General features: G+C 44.7%; 2 protein-coding genes across 4 annotated transcripts in view; both read left to right on the plus strand.

The window, feature by feature from the left end:
- LOC108624189 (protein FAM151B) overlaps positions 1-6,605 on the plus strand; it is a 19,067-nt gene extending 12,462 nt beyond the window's left edge. For both annotated transcript variants that reach the window (XM_026812924.1, XM_018023310.2), the window contains exons 2-5: positions 2,214-2,333; positions 4,494-4,723; positions 4,910-5,049; positions 5,161-6,605. In XM_026812924.1, coding sequence (XP_026668725.1) covers positions 2,222-2,333; positions 4,494-4,723; positions 4,910-5,049; positions 5,161-5,557 — 879 coding nt within the window. In that variant the 5' untranslated portion in view covers positions 2,214-2,221 and the 3' untranslated portion in view covers positions 5,558-6,605. The remainder of the gene's footprint in view (positions 1-2,213; positions 2,334-4,493; positions 4,724-4,909; positions 5,050-5,160) is intronic.
- A 4,008-nt stretch (positions 6,606-10,613) lies between these two features.
- Positions 10,614-20,831, plus strand: part of LOC108624188 (uncharacterized) — a 59,911-nt gene continuing 49,693 nt past the window's right edge. For both annotated transcript variants that reach the window (XM_018023308.2, XM_018023309.2), the window contains exon 1: positions 10,614-12,513. In XM_018023308.2, coding sequence (XP_017878797.1) covers positions 11,263-12,513 — 1,251 coding nt within the window. In that variant the 5' untranslated portion in view covers positions 10,614-11,262. The remainder of the gene's footprint in view (positions 12,514-20,831) is intronic.

The raw sequence follows: 20,831 nt of genomic DNA on the forward strand, positions 1-20,831 counted from the left end.
AAAATCCTTAAATTGTAAACTGCATTTATCTAAACCGATTGATATCGTATTCAATTAATAAAATATCACCTCGTTAATTCAATTGTACTTTTATATCGTTGATTGTTGTTTTTCTACCGTTAAAGGCATTCAGATACGTGAGAGATGTTTCTAGCTTCTAATTTCTATTATCACTTTACGATTCATAATTGTCCGGAACAAACAATAATAATTACGTGGTAATATCAATTGTGTACATCGGATTAATTGCGTGAGTCACCGGAACTGCGCGTATTTGTACCGCGAATCGTCGAGAATGCATGATATGAATTTAGAGTAACGTCATCGTCTATTTGCAAAGAGTCACTTTCGAAAACATGATATACTGTCTAAACACGGTGAAACCTGTGCACAGAGTTTTACGTAACAGACGCGATTCAATCAAACGTCCGACTTAAGGTATCGACGAACATTCCCAAGCCTCTGTCAAACCTCGTTCGACTTCCTATTACCTAAAATACCGGGTTATCAAATATCAGAAATGTCGTGTAAATAACGGAACGTCGAGCATGAATAAAACATTCTTAGGAACCAGTGGTTCGTGCCTCTTGGAGACAGGCATCCACCCGGTTCAAGGGAACTCGCCCTGCCTACACCCACTGTTCTTTATCAAATCATATTCGACTCCTAGTTACCCAAAACACACGGGGTTACGTCGAGTTGTGTAAACAGTTGCGCAAGAATAATTAGGAAGTGATCGGTGCCTCTCGGAGACAGGCGATCGATTGTTCAACCAATTAGAGCGGTTTGTGCGTAGCCGTTCGAGGTCAGTCTTCGACCGAAGAATTCCGGGAGGTTCAAAGAACGGTCGGACACCATTCTTAGAAGAAAAAAATAAAGAAAGAAACGGCTGACCGGTGCCGCGCGCGCATTCTTCTTTGGCGCGTTCGGTCGACGACCGATTCGCGCGGCCACAACAGGGCACTGTACGGAATCGATGACTCGGAAACCAGAAGTCGGCCGGAAGTGACGAGAAAGGGAACGAGATACGCGCTCTGGCTCCGGTGCCGATCCCGTGAAAACGGGCTCACGGATGCAGAAGCCGAGATAGTAGGATTTAAATCCGCTTCTCCTATACTTCTCTCGTTGCACTCGCGTAATCGCGCGACCGTGGCATCTCAGCCCCGCTATTATTTATAACTCGAACAAAAGACCGGTCGATAGGATACCCGTTTTTTTTTTTTTATATGTATACCGGCTATTTCTTAACACGGACACCATTGTCGTGTCGGGGATTTTCACGCGCTGAAAGCGGCGCACGGTTATATCTATGTATACCCGGTTTAATCCTTGGGTATAAAGCCGCGAACAGGATTTTTCTAAATTAAAAAGAGCGTTTAACTTTTCCGATAACGCGCGTTGACTAGAAACCATTTTTACTCGAGCCTGTCCCGGGTGTGCGCGTGTTCAAAACAAGGGGTAGAGCGACCGGTTCTCCCTCAGGGCTCGCCAGCCCCGTTTGTTGAACCGGAAACGGGTCAGTCAAAACCGTTGCGCAGGAAATTCGTTGAAGTAAAATACTCGAATTTCACAGTACCGTGGATTTCCGAGTTCCGAGGCAAGAAAGCATCGCGCGGTTCTTTCTCTTATTTCTAGACAGCGCGAACTTCTATTATACAATAGGGAAGAGCGTAACGATGGTAACGAATGAATGTGATTATCGATCTCTGGTGGCACAATGACCGAAGTAGGGCGAGATTCTCCGTCGTCCCTCCCCGAAAACTCTCCAGATCCTTCTACCCCTTCGGTAGCGAGGGCACGGTCAATTATGGAGCCACTTTGGTGAATATGTCGGAGCCAAACATCGGGGGGCAACGAGAACGTTAATGCAGAACGTCGAGTCGCTCGAGGCAGTTGTTGCCTCGGTCAAAAATATTGAAAATTGTTTCATATTTTGCACAAGGTTAATATGGGCACTAAAGAATACGTGTGATAAACCTTGGATCCATTTATTATCTCGTTTCGAGATAACGTCAATTGTTTGCTTTTACTACAATTTATGGAGTTAGCATCAATTTAGTAATAAACGAGAAAAATATGTTTCTTTGACTATTTCAATTGAAATCAAATGGCATCAACCCATATTTTACATTCTTTTTGTGTGATTATTGATAAGACCCAGACTTGTTCATAACTAAATCGAACTAACGACAGAATTCGTTCAACTGTTTTAGAAGTCGCAATGTCCAGCATAGATCCAGCCACCTTCTTCAACGTACAGGGTAACCTCACCAACATCAAATGGGCCCATGCCGTCAACAGCAAGGAGCTGCTCACCCAGGCGCTTGAGCAAGGTAATTCAAACCCGAATAAAAAATAATTAAACGAATTAAAATAGATGTGGGAGACAGCGGGAATGAAACGAGGATTGATACTATAATTCGTTTGATCGGAGTTTTATAAAGTGTCGTGGCATTGAAACGGAGTTTGCATTCTGGTAGGTCGCCTTTAATACCGCGACGAGTGGCATCCCTCGGCGGTGGCGATACTCGAACCGCGTCTCGTTACCAGGCAACACTAGAATTTAAATCGTGTCAAAGGTCCGCGGTCGAGTTTCGAATGCATTCAGCTAGCGTCGCGCCTATAATTATCGATTAAACACTCCTTAGAGGAGCTGTCGCGCGAATAACTGGCCCCCCGACCCCACGAATAATCGATTCCGAAGGAATGCCGGGCTGGGGCCCCGATGAAATATTCATTTTCACCCGAACCACGACTGGTCATAATTATCTGCCTGAAGTTTCTGAAGCGTCGAGCACTGTTCAACGAATAAACTGCGAATTTTCATGCAAATTGAAGTGTTTATGGTATTGGATTGAAAAATAAAAATGAATTTTATCTTTTAAACGTTGCAATATTTTTTATATTCAATTTCCTCGTAAATTCGTAAAATCCGCAGTCTGTTAATCAAACATTTAATTATCAATGGTCGGAATCAACAACTGAAGTGTGCGATGAAAACAAATTGATAAAACTCGAGAGCTCTGATCAAGTGTGTTATATCAACGGTAAAAATCCGTAATTGAAATGTGTAATGAAATAATTTGACAGAACTCGCGAGGTTTGATTACATATTTTTATCACGCGAGAGGCTCGCCGAAATTGTATTTGGGACGCGGTTTGCCGCAACGCCGGATGCGTTAATTAATATTCAAAAAGACGATAACCGGTGTCGCGATCACGTAGCCAAGAGATTTTTGAGAAACGATCCGGCCGGCAGCCACCACCCCCGCTGAATCCCAATGAGTGGCGAACAATGAAACTATCGTAACGGAAGGTCAGTCTCCGGATACGCGCGGCCTTGATCCCTAAAGTCCCGCGATTGATCGCGTCCTTCGTGACGGAAGCAGAATGCGCAACCTCAAACGTCGCTAAAGATCTACTGTCCGTCGTTAAGACTATGAAATACGTCGGAATTCAGTGACCCTCGCTTCAGACGATGTGATTCTTAGATCAAGTCCAAGATAAATGTTGTTTTTAAAGTGAAGAAAAAATGCTATTCCTCAGAATTGCCAATATACACTCCTGTTCAAAAGTTTGGAAATGTTCCCACATTTGCAGATGTGTTATTAAAAATATTGCGTTTGTCTTAATTTGTTTTATAGTTGAACTTAGAAGTCTGATACCTCATAGGTATTTTGAATTAGAGAAAACTGTCTAACATTCAAAACCGACTTCTAGGTCTGGAATAGTATTGAACGGAGACAGTCGAGAAATTAATTTTCAGAATGTCTAAATTATGTCAAGCAGTTATCAAGAAAAAGGAGGACTCTTCTACGAAAAGACGCTACTGTAAATTAGCATACTTTTTAGTCGTAATTTTGACTTTTATATAAATTGAAGTTATTATGAATAAAATATTTATTTCCAACGGAAGGTCATTTGTTTTGGGACCTTAATATGTTCCAATCTTTTGATCGGGGGTGTAGATATGAGAAGTATTATTGGAAGTTTAGAAGCGTCAGATGTTTCTTGTCAAATCGCAGCGAAGTTGAATGTGTTAATCAATCAAACCGAGCGACACTCGAGGGAAAACCGTGGAAACTCGGAGCATCCGCGATTGTCGCTCGGCTCGGGGAAATATGTGTCAAGGTGGCTGCGTGCGCCTCCTTCTAGAATCTACCGGAAGCCGACCGTATCCGAATTTGTTCTCGGATACGAGACGACGCGAAGGAACGCGAAACGCGGGAGGAAGGCTGCCGGAAAGGTTCAAGGATTTTAGCTTCTTAGGCGGATTTGAAACGGTCGCATTATGAGACCGAGAAAGTTGAAATCCGACGTGGCTCCAGCCTCTTTAGACGTGATCGATATTCCTGCACGTGCTCTGCGACTACAGAAACCAGCCGATTTTCCGTCTCTCTTCCACGGTCCAATTATTCCGCCCACGCCTCTCGACTGTCGTTCCTCGTTTCTTTAACTAGAAAAACATCTAAACTCGGGTTTTCGTTTTTAAGCCAACGTCAGTATGCTAGAGGCCGACGTGGTGTTGGGCAAGCTGAACAACTCGGAAGCCGTGATACCGATAATGGCGCACCCGCCGAAAAATACCAGCGATCTGTCGCTGGAGGCTTTTCTGAACACCGTCAAGGATAAGAAGAACATAACCAAGGGCGTTAAGCTGGACTTCAAGACCCTCGAAGCCTTAAACGCGAGCAAGGAAATCTTGAACAAGACTCAAAATGACGTACGTGCATTCGATTATTTATAGAGCGAGACTCGTGTGCATCTTCAGCCCTTCGCGCTTCGTTTCACCGCCGATCGGGATATTCTAGGACCCGTGGTTATTTTAGCTACCGATGGCCACGCGATCGCCTAGCCTTCCTCTATCGCATCGATACCCCTTCGTTTCAACCAGTTTCTCCGTTTTCAGCTGAAGTTCCCCTTATTCATCAACGCGGACATCCTCCCCGGACCGGTGAACGCTAATACCACTCCGGTCGACGCGAAGGAATTCTTAACTCAAACCAAATCGTTTAAAAATTGTACATTGTCCGTCGGCTGGACCACCAGGTAAATTTTATCTAATTGACATTGGATTTTTATAATTGACTTATATGCGTGCTACTTTGTGCCGCGCTTTTTCTTCAACGACTGCAGAAACCTAATCGAGCGCTGTTTCAGATACGGTAGTAAGGACAACGTCACCGAAGGTGGGTATACGGACGAACAGATCAAGGAAATGGTGAAGGTGTTGAAGGAACAACAAGTGACGCAGCCGATAACTTATCCGGTAAGAGCTGGACTAGCGGCGAACAGCGTCGCTCAGATCAAGATGCTGATGGAGACTCCAGGATTGAACACGGCCAACGTGACCTTGACCGTGTGGTCCAGCGAGGGCGACAAGGTCGACGTCGGCAAGCTGTCGACGCTGATCAAAGAGGTCGGCGTCGCCAAGGTGTACGTTGACGTACCGGATGATCTGCGGCAGAACCTGACGCTGTCCAGCGCGGCGAGCGTAAACGCAGCCTCGTTCATGCTAGCGACGTCCCTTCTGATCCTCCTGTCCGGCTACTTGTGAACAGTTTAAAACCAGGTCGCTTCTTCGTTGCGTTACGCGTGCGTGTCGAGGGATTTCCGGTATGGAAGGGTAGCGGCGCCTCCCCTTCCGTCGTCGAAAATCTCTTCGATCGAACGGAAGCGAGGGCCGACGGGCTTTAACACGCGCGATCGGAAAGCGAACGTCGGCGTTCTTGAAAAAGCTAATCAAAACGATCCTTGATAACCGCGATCGAACTGATTTCTCGATTGATCGTTCTCCGCTAGATCTCGGTCGCGAACATGTACTTTTTAGCGTATAAGCTTATTCGCAAACTAAGTTTTTTCTAAATACATTAAGGCAGCTTTCTTTAGGACGTACGATTCCCGATATTCGACCCGTGCTTCGTCACGACTCAATGTTCTACGTTTCTATTCGTTTATTATCTGATTACCCAAAGACAGTTGATTTCGTTTCTTTGGATGTCGATGTCCATACGGACTTTTGTAGATTTCTATCATCGTACGGGGACGCTCGGTCTCTCCGAGATAAATGTCCTCGAAGTATAGAGTAAGATATAACATACCGATTTTAATAGAATTTAACAAACGCAACGCCAATCGCTGGTAATGCCCCGAATAAATTGTCATTTAGCAAAAAATTCGACGAAATTCTTTCGGACACTGTTAATGTCGAGCACCTATGTAATTGAAACAAGAAGAGATTCCATTATGGATGATCGTTTCCGCACCCACTCAATCCCACACACACACACACACACACCTTCCTCCTCCCCTCGAGACGCGCTCGCTCCGGATATCTTTTTTTTTATACGATGCCGCGAGACTCGCTCCTCTAGTGTGTTATATCGTACTACTCTTTTAGTGTACACCGACTATCTCCTGTACCTGCCTTTAACATATCTCAAACATAGGCGCAGAATCGAGGAAGCAGAGAAACAAACGGTATTAGACTCTACGTAAGCTGTAACCTATATAACTGTAAGTCAAAGGATTGTGAATGCGTAATATCGGTGCCGGCGCACCGCGTTTGATAAAGAAAAATAAAATCATCTGCAGAATTTATCGAACCACCGTTTCGTTATTTCGACACTTTGCTCAATAATTCTTTCGCATAAATGAGATAGTGTTACGTTTATACACAGACTATATTGATTATATAGAATACAGGACGAAATTTACGGGCGTAATTAAAAAGAATTAATGCCTCTGTCAAAAATGACGAACGGTTTCTACGTGACCGGAGCGGAGGCAATTTTTCAGGCTTCAACCCTTTGTCACGGGTGGTCCAGTTCTAATCTCGTGAATTAATGGTAGCTCATGCGCCGTGAAACGCGTCACGAATCGAGTGGAAATTGAAAGTTCATGCAACGAAATCGTCGGTCGATAAAATTTATTGTGGACAAAGAAAAAGTCATTCGACGAAGAGAAATCTTATTGAAGGTGAGATGGAATAAAGAAAAACACACGAATCGGCCAGGATTCTTAATTATCGAATCGAAGGCTAGCCAAACGGATGGGCTCCGTTACCGACCGAACATTCCGCTCGGATCGTTGTTTGCGCAACCGTTTGACACGAACGATGCAAGTCATAAAGTGAAGCCCCTCGTTTAATCTTTTCTATTTACCTTTTAATTATTACCGATTCGCGCCTCCGGTAGTTTGACACACTAAGAATCGCATAAACAGTATCTTACCATTATTATAAAAGAAATTGATTAAACGCTACATTTCCAGTTCATATTTATCTCCATGCAATTAGCAAAAGGAGAAACTGAATATCAGAGAAATCTGATTGAATTGATTTCATGCACGAGCGAGTAATTTTTCTTTCACGAGGCAATAATGGTAGAAAGGAATTTCATTGTCTCTCTGAATTAAATTCCACTCGAGGAGATTCCCGCGGTGCCAAGGTGACGCTGTGAGAGAAAGAAAAAGAGAGTCGTGGGTGCCATTGACAGGGTGGCATTGGAAGTTCAGGGGTCACGCAACGCTAGTGACCTTCAGAGACAGAGGAAGGTATTCCGGTTATCAGACTCTTCTTTGTACTCGAGCCTCGCAGGTGTGAAACGAGATTCATTACGCTCGCGCTCAGTAAGGATCTGATTCATCACACGCGAGCTCACTTCGGCGGGCTTGTTCCAACGCGTGAAATCGAATTACGCAATTTGTCACGATTTAAATTGACAGAAACAGTGCGAACTGATTCATATGCGTCCCACAAGTCTAATCTAATGAGATAACCTCGTGAACCTCGGCAAAAGCGGTCTGATTTCCTCGTAGGTCCACGAATTCGTCGTATTCTATTCTCGATCAATAATAATCAAATTCTGTGAATATTTCAAAGTTTAGTAATGTAAGGAAAAGATAAAATGTGATCGAAAAAAATCCCATTAAAAAGGTATTATCTCCTTGGCTCGAATAAACTAACATCATCGAATCAGACAAATTTTTTGTTCACCAGTTAATTAAATTTCTCTGTTCCAAGACATCCTGCTAATAAATTAATACAAATGGCGACTTGCGTGAATTGCTCTGTTCGGAACAACCGAATTCCTTGATGCTTGTTAACGCAGGCATCGATGTCAAGAACCAGATACGTGACTCGAAAGTCGGTTGCACGCCACGGGTAGGACAAATCGATGCATTCGGAGCAGCAACGCGCTCCGGTACAATACAAGAGCCGTGGCTAAATCCGCGTGACTAATTTCGCTTCGTGCCCACGAAAATCTTGATGGAATTCCACGGAAGCGGGCTGTTCTCCAAGCCGGCGCGTGTCTTTTGTCGCGATTCGGCATCAAGAATAGAATACTTGGGGTTGGTTCGCGAGCACTTTCGGTGCTCCCCTTCGATACCAACAATCGCCGCACGAGAATTGTAAATTTAAATCATTTTTTATGAAATTCGTAGACTGCAGTTTTTGATATAAAATAAAATTGTTTAGCCCAAAACATGAAGTAAAAATTGATACGTCCTTACCAAATTTTTCTATAAGTGTCTATTTATAAGTTATCGAGAATTTCGTAGTATTATTAAAATTCTTTATCATTTTGGGTAAAATAGACTACAGATTTTTAAGTAAAATAAAATTATTGAGGTATAATTATAAAAAGTAGGATATAAATGGATATTTCCTTAATATTTAAAAATGATATGCACTCATGTATATTTTTGCATACGAAATTTTTCTATAAATCTATTTATAAGCTAACGAGAATTTCGTACTACTGTCCCAAATTTTATAATTAAATCGGTGCTAATTTACGCGAATGAACGAGTAAACTTTCGCTTAAATTCATTGAAAGAAGAGCCGGGATTTTTCAAGCGCCCCACGTAGAAACTTCGCATTCCACAGGAGTGTCTTTTACAGACACGGAGTCGGAGCGTCATTTGTTCGTCTGGGTTCCCTCTCACCTGGGACCCGAGCTGATTGCGCGCGTTCCGCACCGGCCGCTCGAATTCCCCGACCGGGATTGCAATTTAATCGTCATTTTCGCGGGGACGCGTCCGTGATTCTGACGAATGGCCGCGAATTATCAGTAATGCGAGCCCGGGAAAAGTGAAACGATTAAGCGGCCCGTGGATAGATCTGCGTCGACGTACCGCGAATTAATGACACGCTAATGACGGTATGTACTTTATGCGGTTACCGTTTCATCTATGAGATCATATAAAATCTTCATAATTTGCTAGACACCAATTGTGAAAGATTGTCGACGATTACGAAGGGTTACTCATTATTATCATTATTAAAATGGCGAATAAAAAGTGCGGATTATCTTATGCAACTGGCACATGCGAAACTCTTTAGAAAAAGTAGACACAATGAACGCGAATACCAGCTTTCTTTTCCCCATCTCCCGAGTGAATGACGCGAATCGGTGATCGAACCTCGCGATAGGTCGCCGTCGGGTTTATCGATGTTCGGATCGGAGCGGAAGCTGTCCGCGACGGGCTACCGTGTTTATTTATCGCGGGCTGCAGGTTTAAAAGGGCGACAAAAAACGCTCGGCGTCCTCCGTACGCGACGAAAAACCAGTCCTCGTTGTACCGGTTGTAAAGGCAACGGCGATCCTATCGACCTCTCGTTCTCGCCCCCTCGGCCGGATTTCGTGGCACCGCGTCTCCGTATCTCTGAATGGCGACGCGAAAGTGAATGGGAGCCGGTGCCGGCGAAAAGAGCGTCCGGTATCGATCGCTTCTGATGATCGTAAAATCGAAAGGCGCACCAGACCCGACGTAAACACATGTACCGCCGCCACCGGTTGATAAAGAAATGTTTTGTGATACACTCAGACGTTCGACAGTATTCCTGATAATAAACTAAGTGTCCTAATCTCTGTTCACAATTTCTACTCACTATTATCCTATAATTTTATGTATTATCGTAAAATTATACAAAAATATTTTAAGATAATATATAAACTTTTATTCACTGACTTCTTCTTTATAATTTTATGTTATTTTAAAATATATCTTCGTGGAATTGAAAGACACTGTGAGTACTAAAGTAAACGTTCCAATTTCTACTCACTGCCTTATTTTTCTATAATTGAAAGATAACATATATAAATTTCTATTCACTGGGTTATTTTTCTATAATTTTATTATATATAAGCCAGCCAATGGAAATTTATACACTATCTTAAAATGGTAGAAAACTATTGAGAAATTGAAACATTTACCTTAGTACTCACAGTGTCTTCCAGTTCCTCGAAGGAAAGCAAGAGTTTTCGCGATATATCTTTCTCGACAGCTATTTGCTTAACACAAGAATTCCATAAGAGGAACCGTAGTTTCCTCAGCATCATTCATCACTGTTCGCGGAACGTGCGAACTGGTCCAAATAAGATTGAATTGTCGGTGCATAATCGATCGGATCGAAGACGTATCACGTCCATCGGGAGTCCGTGAAGGAGCGTGTGCATGGTTGCGGTGGCACACAGGTCGGGGGCGAAGGGGCCACAGAAAAAGCCGAGGGTGCCGGAGAGGGCGGGAGAGGGAGAGACGAATATCGCTCGCACGCATGCGCGCTGCGTTCCGCGATCTCTCAGCCAACAGGCCGGAGAGGCTGGCCGGCTCCTGGCCTCAGTCGCCCGCGACATTCGGTCCGCGATACGATTCGGTGGAATCGCGTTCTGAACTCGAGAATTTTGTGCCGGTAGCGCGCGTGGTATGAAAAAGTGGCAACGAGAAAACTAAACTCTTTTCACTGGACTTATTCACTGCGATCGGTCGAAATTCATTGTACATTTTAATCAGAAATAACTATCGAGGTGATATAAAATTTTTTGTAAACGTGTGACAGAAGGAGTGGACGATGGACGCGAGAGCAGAGGCAAGACGGTGTCCGGAGCAAGAAGGCGCGAGACGTGAGTGGAATCGTTGCGCGCGAGAATAGGAACTCCCGTTGCGAGGACATTTTTCTGGGATAGAGTGAACTGGAACTTAGCCAGAAGCGGCCGTTCCTCGGACTGCGTTTCGATTATTCGTGGTTACTGGATCGGGCGCACGTGGATCAACGGTGTACCCGTCACCGTTACGTCGTCTCATCGGGCTCTGATAAGCACCTTCGACAATCCAGGCAATCTCCATCGCGTCATTGATGTCCCGATCGACGAGCCGTGCTGCGGGTCGATCGCGATGCATTGGTGAACCGCTCGCGGCGTGATTAAGGGAGTCACCCGACGTGATAATGTAAGCTGGCTTGTTCCGAGGGACTCCGAAATGACGCGCGACGGGAGGCTGTTGGTGCTGTTGATCCTTCTGATGGCTTACGGGCTGTTCGCGGCCGAGGCCAGGTACCATCCACACGAAGCGGACACCGCGACCGACGCTAGACACAGGCACAGACATCGACACGAGCCGAACGGGCGGAGGAACCGTCACGAGCTGACCGACAGACGAGCTGGCTGGTCGCAGGAAGTCGAGTACGAGGACGACTCGTTGGGAGCCGATCGCGAGGACGACGAGGAGGAAGATGATTACGATGCTCGCTCTTATTACGCGAGATCCTATCCACGGGACCGGATGTTCGACCCCCGTTACCCGCCCAGGCACCACCGAGGCTATCGCGGATGGTTCGAGACTCAGGTACGCAGAGGTTCTCCGCGGTACGAGCAAGGCTACAGGCCGAGGATGTCCGACAAGACCCACCGCAGGCCAGCCCATTCGAGAAATCGCGATCCGGACTACGAAGAGGAGGAGGACGAGTTCGATTACGAGAAAACCCGGTGGAGCAATGGGAGGAAACACAAGCCGGGCGCCTATAGACACGACTGGCGTCTGGACGGAAGAAAAAGGCATCGCGACGATTGGAGAGGAAGATCGAATCTCACTGATTCCAGATTCCACTCGAGGAACGAGAGAAGAAGAACCGAGGAGTTCGAGGATTACGAATACACTTCAGGCGAGCTCGACGAGGCTGATAACGACGACGATGAATTTTGGAACGAGGACCAAGACGACGAGGAGTTTGACAACGATTTCTATAAGGAGAGGAAGAAGCCTCCTTTAAAGACTTACGATGACATTATCAGAAGATTGACGGCCAACGAGCCAGCAGCGACGGCTAAGCCTAGCCAGGGCAAGAGGGACTACAGGAACATCGAGGCGGACAGACATCTGAAGCGCGACGCCCTCGGGAGTTTCAAATACGAACCGAGGAACCTGACAAGGCCGTTGGTTCACGACGCTAAGAGTGAGCATCGCCCTGCGAGTAAGCTGGGCGAGAATTTAGCCGGCAAGCTGTCGAGTTCGCTGGTCGAGCGTAAATCGGCGCGAAACATTAGCCAGGCGACGAGGAGCGTCGAGAAAAAGGCCGACGCGAGGATCGACGACGCCCAGCCGAAGACGAAGAGTCTCGAGCAGGATTACGACGAGTACCTGAACGCGCCGGACAACGAGAAGGAGGAGGATCTCATCAAGGCTGGAGTCGAGGAGGAAACGGGAAACATGCAGGCGGACGTCACTAATACGGTTAGTTCACGATCTTTATCCATCTGTGCCGAAACCGAAAAGATAAGCTCGTCTCCCAATTAGCGATGGCTAGAACCGCTTTTTTTTAATCACTCGTCATTCAATTACGTTCATTCCAAAAAGGTTCGTGATTGCTCCTAATTCTATCAGAATCTGCTACCCGCGCGACTCACATTTAATGTAGTAGACGATAAGAAAGTGAATAATTTTATTTTTTTAAATAAATATTAACTTTTTAAATATTATATTTTAAAAATTAAAAGCTATTTCAGATTATTTTACCAGATATGAATATTCTCGATTATAACAAGTCTACTGACTGTACAAACACAGATCATGATTTTGCGATGATCGGGAAAAATGTATAGAAAACAAGGAAATTATAATACGAGGAATTATCCACGATAAGATTGATCATTCTAATTTGTCAGTTAGATCGTAAAGCAATAATAACGACAGTCCTTGGGTAGGAACATTGACACATATTAAACAATGATTATTAGCAAAAGATAAATGAGGTACGGACAAGGAATTCTTGTTCTCAAACGATGGAACATATTTGCATTTACGCCGCTCGTTACACGGCGAAGCTATTAAAATATCGTCAAGTGCTTCGTGCAGTCAATCGCGCATAGTCGTCGATGTATCTTATAACGAGCCGTTCCGTAGAAATTCGCGACGTCTCGTATTGGACCGATTCAAGGGTTTCTTTTGTATCGAACAGTTCTCGTTCGATGCCATCGACGGAACTGGAAGTCATAAACCCTGCTAGGGTTCCTCGGTATCGACCTTGTCGGCGAAGATTAAGATCGTCGTGGCTCGATTTTGCCGGGCACGATCGCGCACGAGGGAATCCTTATCGATGCACTCCCTTCTGGATCGTGTTCTCCGTTCACGCCACCACCGGCTCCAAGTATCACGCGCCGTTTTATTTTTTCCTCCTTCTCGGATCGGACATAGCAACGAGAGAGAAAGAGAAAGTGAAAGAGAGAGAGAGAGAGAGAAATACTAGATTGATCGTGATTTCTTTTAAGAAGCTAATATTAACTTTCCACTTGACTGATATTATACAGGTAATCGACTGAAACTACTTGAAACTGAACCTGTTAATATCGCACGAGTGCAGCTTCGAGACTCTCTATAAAGTCTATAAAAGGCAAGGAGATCTCTGAACGTAACAAAAGGTGTTTCTTGTTGCACTCGGGGCTCGAACGGGACAGAGCGTTTAACGATATTCGTTCCACGCGAGCGACTCGATCGAGGCGCATCGATGCAGAAGATCGTCGACGATTCGCCTCGGAGCATCGTCTCGGCCTTGGCAATAGCCAGTCGTAGCGGCAGACACCTCTATTTCGGTTCGACCCCCGCGATCGATGGCGCCCCGACCCTTGAGAACTCGTTTCCGAGAACTATTTTGAATTCGTTGCACTTTCCACCGCGCCGGCTTTATTAACGTCCAAGTGGCTCGTCGAGACAAGATTTGACGCAAGCTCCTCTCACCTATGGGGCCGAGATTAGATCGACCTTGGCAATGCAGACAGCCGACCGCAAACCGCTTTTACCGCGTCAAAATTCAACGATCTGACGTAGGTACGCTCCAACGAGAGACTGACCAGCCCGATCATCTTAAATGCATAGTCTTCAAACGAGTCTAACTTTATTTTGCAGTTGATAACAATTGTGATTAATGGAGTTCATGATAGCAGGGTTTCACTGATAGCAAACAAATCAAGGATCATCTTATCAAATTGCAATACTTCAATACGTCAATATACGGAATTCGGTTTTACTGAATTTATATGTATCGAACGTATTTTTTCATCAACTACATAATTCAATAGAAAACAAGCCACATTTTTTATATAAAAAGTGCCGATGAACTCGAGAAGATCAGAAGAAATGAGCCAACCAAAATAATTTATGTTACAGAATATTCCTCATTCGAAATCATTTATGTCATGAAGCTTTTTCGTAACATAAAAGTAGAACAGATATTTAGGTGGCCTCGTTTACATGAAACACCCGGTATAACAGAAAGACTCGTTTTTCTGAAAAAAAATCAGTCTTGAACCTTGCCAGACTCCTCTTTATTACTGGAAATCGATACGGAGGAACCTGAGTCATCGACCCGCAGTGTTAATAAACGGTGGATACGTTCTCCGACCTCTCGCGGACACCTGGCCGTCCGAAAAAAGAATCGCTAAAAGGATGCGTCTACGTACTAATAAATCGTCTCCCGTATTTTTCATTTACCATCATCTCGCAGTCGCGATAAGAAGCGTAGACGCACGATAATGAATTCCGCTTTGAACCTGCGATCCTTGCAGTTATCTCGACGAGAGCGATAGTTCCACGGTTACGCGAATTGGGTCAAACCATCTATACGAAACCGAGTTTTTCCCTTAATACCCTTCACGGATAATCGCGAGAACGATAAAGAAAAAAAACCATAACCCGTACGACGTGTGTTACGAAAGTTGAATCATCATCGAGTAACGAGAAAATAGATTGAACGTGGTTCCACGAACAGGGAAGGGGGGAGAGTCGTTAGGAAGACAGGAATTCGCGTTTTCAAGGCGTTGATTGATGAGAACGAATTTCGGAGATGAGCTACCGGCACGGTTCGTCGACCAAAAGGTCTGCCCGCGGTAACCAGAGGATCCCTGGACGGCCGAATCGCCGCCAGATGCATTAATCGGAGTCACACAGCTGTTACCCATCGTGAAATAACGCCTCTGCTGTGATTCCAAACGAGCCGGCCACGTGTTGCTACAAATCGTAAAGCGTTTTTGTTTTCTTACCCTGATTCATTTTTTTTAAAAAACAAAATCAACGTCGTGATCTATTAGGAGAAGATCAATCAATTCGCGACGAGTCGATGGAACGAGAAGAAGCGAAGGAATTTCGAGATCCGTCGGTAGCTCCAATTAAAAGGGTCTGGTTAAAAAAGAGAAAAATGGAGACGTACGTATGTTGTAGCACTGATTCACCGCGGGAGAAACACCTTAATCTACGGTAGTCGTTCTCTGCCCTTACTTGGGAGAGAAAAAGGAAATCGTGAGTCGGCTGTCGTCGGATCGCGGTTCGGCCTTTTTGTGCCAATTTACAAAGGTAAACCCGCCACGTTCCATCGCCGATTTACCTCTGCCTCGTGTAGTGGAATTACCGCGTCCGGTAATTGAGCAATTCCACGTGCAGCCCCGTCTCCGTTCGCGGTTTCTGCCCGCGAACCTCTGCACCGATCGCGCGTTATTAAATCGACAAGGGATAAATCGAACGATTAAATAATTCGCCTGTTACGAGGGAACGATTTTCATCGAGCGATTCAGATTCGTAGAACAAGCCAACGGTTGGATGTCGTTACAAGATGAGCGAGCGAGAATTTCTGAAGACAAAGAACTTGGCTCGGGTCAGATAAATGAATAATCATTTCCTCCATTAATCATCGAACGTACAAACGTTGCCCGGATTTTTCTCGTAGATATATTTTCAGACGATGCTCGCAGTCAGCAGTTATTCGTCTCACAGCATGACCTACCTTTCGACGAGGAGACGTAATCGACTAATGAGATCATTGGAGACGAGTTTTCCGAACGTCTAACGGTAATTCAAACGCGCGGAGTTATCGACGTTTGATACGCTAACGCAACAATTTTATAACTGCTACAGAACAAACGCGAACACCCCCGCGGGAGATCTATCAGGTATTCTAATAATGGTAACGCGGACGAAGGCGTGGAATACGAGAAACGACAATTCACCTGTCATGCTCTGACAAATCCATTCTACTCCTCGGAATTGGAGTGCAACGCGTTAAACAATTTAGAATTATATATCGAACAGATTTAGAATGTCCTATATACGTACATTCCAGGATTGTCTGTCAGAATCGATGCAACACAGTTGTACTCCTTGCGAAACGTCGTTTGAGTAAGGAGATCATTCGTAATGTAATAACAACATCAATTCTTACTGCTCTTTGCGTATAACGTAAGAGTACCCCCATTCCCTTGGCTTATCACAATTACGATTCTTCTCTCACCGAATCTAAATTAAACACACTGGAAATCAGAAGGAAAGCTCTTTTGATCATAACATTAATTATTAATAGCCTGAGAGACAATTATAAGATAAACTACTGCAGGCTATTTAATAATGTTTCACTACATGACACAAAGCAGAAAGGATTAAAATCCCCTGTTATGATTTCTCTGATTATGAGGATAATATTTGTTCTCGTAAAAAATCGATTACAAATAGATGATTCCCTCTGATTAATTTATTTCTTACATTTTATATATATTATTGTAGTTTCATATAATTTTCCCTATATACCAATGGGTTTTACAAGTCCGTACATTAATAACAAATAAAATAAAATAAAAGCCGAAGGGATGATAAATAGCAGATAGGCTTCGTGGAACCGCAAAATGAGGATTGCATTCCGTGTACAAGACTTTTTGTTTCCCTGCCATATCGCGGCGGACAGATTCGTCGGAACGGAATCTCAGTGGCGACGCATTAAGAAATGACTTTGCCACCTGACCACGCAGGGAACATCCATAAATCGACCGTAAAAGCTTACCGCGGAAGCTCGTTTGACCGTGCATAAAATTCGTCACTATCGCTGTGTTCCTGCAATGGGAAGTGCCATAACCCTCTGCAAATCCGACGACCACGTTTTTTTTTAACCATGGAACAGTTTTAGCTCCAGATTGAATCGGAAGGAATAATGCTAGAGAAAAGTAGACGAGACTGTGAGACAGAAATAAGACGATTCTCTTGGCAGATCTCCCTATCGCTGGGAAGAGTTTTAAATGGTAATGAAGTCATCGCAGCCACGATAAGCGAGGGCAAGCATCAAAAAGTGTAACATACGTCGATGGTGGAAGATTTCGCTAATTTACCGAAACGATGATTCATGCACTAATTTAACCATAAAAACCGTTGGACTGCGTCTATTTAATGAGTCGACCAAAATAGGCGGAATTCCGACGAATTGTAGGCCAGTCCTCAAACGAAACCAGTTTTAATACCAAACGTTCAAACTCGACTGATGGAAGTCCATAAAAATTCAGCCGAAGTAGTATAAAATCGTCTCGAGAAGATTTTCCTCAATTTTCATACCAAAATCACATGTCGACCGATTACGCAATTGTGTTTACGCGGAACGTTGGGCTTGAATCCAGCATCCGTTTCAAGATGATCGATCTCGCGACACACATTAGTGTCATCGGTTTTCAAGCGTTAGATCAAAGCTGGCCTGGTATTATGGCGATAAACGTCCCCGTTTGACAGAATGGAATTAGAAATTATCGAACGGTATCGTTCCGCGTCTCGTAAAACGAATTTATCACCGGATCGAGTGTTCGCGTGAAATTGCGGATACGCCCGTTAAATCGGTGAGTCATACGAAATTCGCCGGCGAGAGATCGCTTTCGTTTACGGAACAGACCCGACATGCATAGGATAATTAATTCTTGGAAGCTCGTCTGCAACGAGAATTGTCCCGCAGATACATCTGGACTCGTACGCTTCGGTCGAGTGTACCGTGCATTGGATACTGTCCAAGATCAAACGCATGTAATCCGCGAGTTATTCAACGTACCGTCTCTGTAACACTGCGTTCACCGGTGACCGGGTGACGACAATGGCTTCTGACTAAGTCAACAGATTCGTCACGGCGACCGAGGTGAGCCTCGGCCGTCGAACGTTGCCTCCAAATATCTTGTCAGTCACGATTTTGGTACATCCATGACTAAACCGCGTTTTATGTATTTATGGAAAGGTACATATAAAATACAGAATGGTCTAAATGTAGCCAATTAAATATCTCCGCCATTTTTTATTATAGGAAGAATATTTTTCAAGTAATGTGTATGGTATCAAAATTTCTTTTCTGAATTTTGAACGTCGAAGTGATTTAGATTTTACATTTACGTATCTGCTTCTCGTTGCTATAAGTCACTAATGTGATGAATTCCATTTCTTGTATTGATACCATAAACGTTTTATTTTTACCAGGAAGATGCATCATCGAGATATTGGAACGATTCCAGGTCAAACTGGTTCCTATCGAATTATTATCTGGTAGACGCATCTTCCGCAATGAACCGGTCGTTGATTCCATTTCGGGGCGCAGGGGAAATCGATTTGGAATCGCGCGCGACCGGGTCATAGCTGTTGAGCTCCCTCAGATTCGGGGCCGATCTCGTGTTTTGGAGCGTCTCCAACACCGAGTATTCTCGTTCCGCGGATAAAATCCAAAAATATTTGGCCCCGCGCCGGCCAAATCGCACATTGTATCTGCATCCTAAATCTAGCGATACGAGATAGGCGCTACGTATTTATCAATTAGATTGGAACTGAGATCTTCAGCAAATTTAATCATAGCGCTACCTTCAGGTATATTCGTATTTCAGATAAGACTAAAATTTATCCAGTTTACATTTCCTACAAAGGGCCAACCCTTTGCTTCGTCAGTCGACTTCATGATCATAATTTTATGGTATAGTTATAAACTAACTAAACTAAAGTTTTGGAAATTCTTAGTACACGCGTTCTTCGCTTGACTTGAGAATTTTAATAGAACCGGCTGAAGAAGGGGCGTTAATTTTGTTTACACTGTCAATCAGCCGAGAGCTAGGGGCGGTGTACGCGTCGAAGATTTCCATCAATAAATGGCGAGAAGCAATTTGGTCGGGCAGGAGGTGCGTGATCGGTTAAATAACACGTTACCACCTTCGCGGGGATGAAGTCATTACAAAAAGTCTCTAGCCCGTCCGTGTATCAGCGATCTAAAGTGGTCGAAGGTAGGAAACTTGTTTACCTTAGCGGAACCTTAATGGGGTTGCTGTTATCATCGCCCACGGGAACATTAAGATCCCCTTGTGTGCGCGAGCCATGGGCGCTGTGTCCCGTGCGCGCTCGCTCTCACGTTATCGTTTCCGGGCGTAATTTTCTGGCGAACAGGTAGTATGTATCTCGTAGACCCGTTCGTGGAAACTCGAAGGATCGTGAAAAATGCGGAGCCATCGGTTCAATTTTACGTGACGTTCCATCCGCCGGGACGGATTATGCAGACTCCATAGAATGAGAAATCTCTTTTAAAAAGGAAACCGAAGGATGAGCCGAGCGGTTCGCAGATTCTTATGGCGGTCACGTCCCCGTTCACAAAACACGGGTAGCCACCGAAACCCCGAATTAACTCCAAAAATGCCTTTTTACGAGACAAAATACCCGTGGAATCACAATGGCTCGAAATCTCGCGATGGGCGCCGCATAACGAACCATGAACGATCTCTGGCAACCTCTCGGTGGATTTAAATTTACACAACAAGCGCCTCTCTCTCTCTTTCTCTCTCTCCCTCGCTCGGTTTAATCCCCGGTCGAGGATCGTTTTGGCGTGTTTAAGAAATTCGTGGAATTAAAAGCGCGATCCACGCGGTAGATCTCGGACCGTGAACGATACTCGTAGTCTTGGGTGGCCGTTCCCCCTCGTTTACTATAAAGAAGCTTTATGCTCGAACCGCGGGAAACACCCGTTTCCTAATTCGTCCACGTGTATTCGTTCTCCTTAGAAAATTCTCAGAATTCCTTCTCTCACCGGTTGATGATACGTGGAACGTATTATCATTAACTTATTGTCACCGTGTGCTCACGTTTCGTTTCGTCTGCGCTGCACCGATGTTTTGTCTCGTCTCCGGCCAGCAACGATAACCCCGTCGCGGCGCGCAGCCAATTGCAATCAAATTTCAAGATGCGACACTAATTAATAATTTTAATCCAGCTGACAAATACAAGAATCGATTGAATTCTCATGTGACTTTAAAATTCCTTTAAGAAACAATCAACGACCGCGTGGAATTTCGAGTCGGGGTGATTCGAAAGGACGTTTCTCCCAAGTGACGAGACATTCCGACTTACACGGCATACCGCGACGTGGGTGCCATAGAAATTTACGACCGGTAGGGCCATTTTCATTGGCCCTCGTTACCACGCTAGAACTCCACTGTCGCCATCGATTCAGAGAACCAGCAACGAGATTTACTGTCTTTAAATTGTCATTAACGAGCTTTAACGGCTTCCGTTGATTAGCAGCGTCTTCCACCCCTTGCAAGGAATATTTGATATCATCTAAAAACCGCATACGTAGATTTTCATAAACTGGAATGCGATTCGGAAGCCAGAACAGGACTGTAAGTCTGATTGCCAAAGAAAGTTACGATAATGCACGGAGTTAATCTAGAGTACGTAAGCGAGGCTAAATGCCGAGGACCGGCATCGCTGAAGTGTGATTTATTCGTCCCCCCTCCCCT

The sequence above is a fragment of the Ceratina calcarata genome, unplaced genomic scaffold (genome assembly GCF_001652005.2).
Source record: "Ceratina calcarata isolate Rehan_Ccalc_2016 unplaced genomic scaffold, ASM165200v1 scaffold301.2, whole genome shotgun sequence".
Taxonomy (NCBI): Eukaryota; Metazoa; Arthropoda; class Insecta; order Hymenoptera; family Apidae; genus Ceratina; species Ceratina calcarata.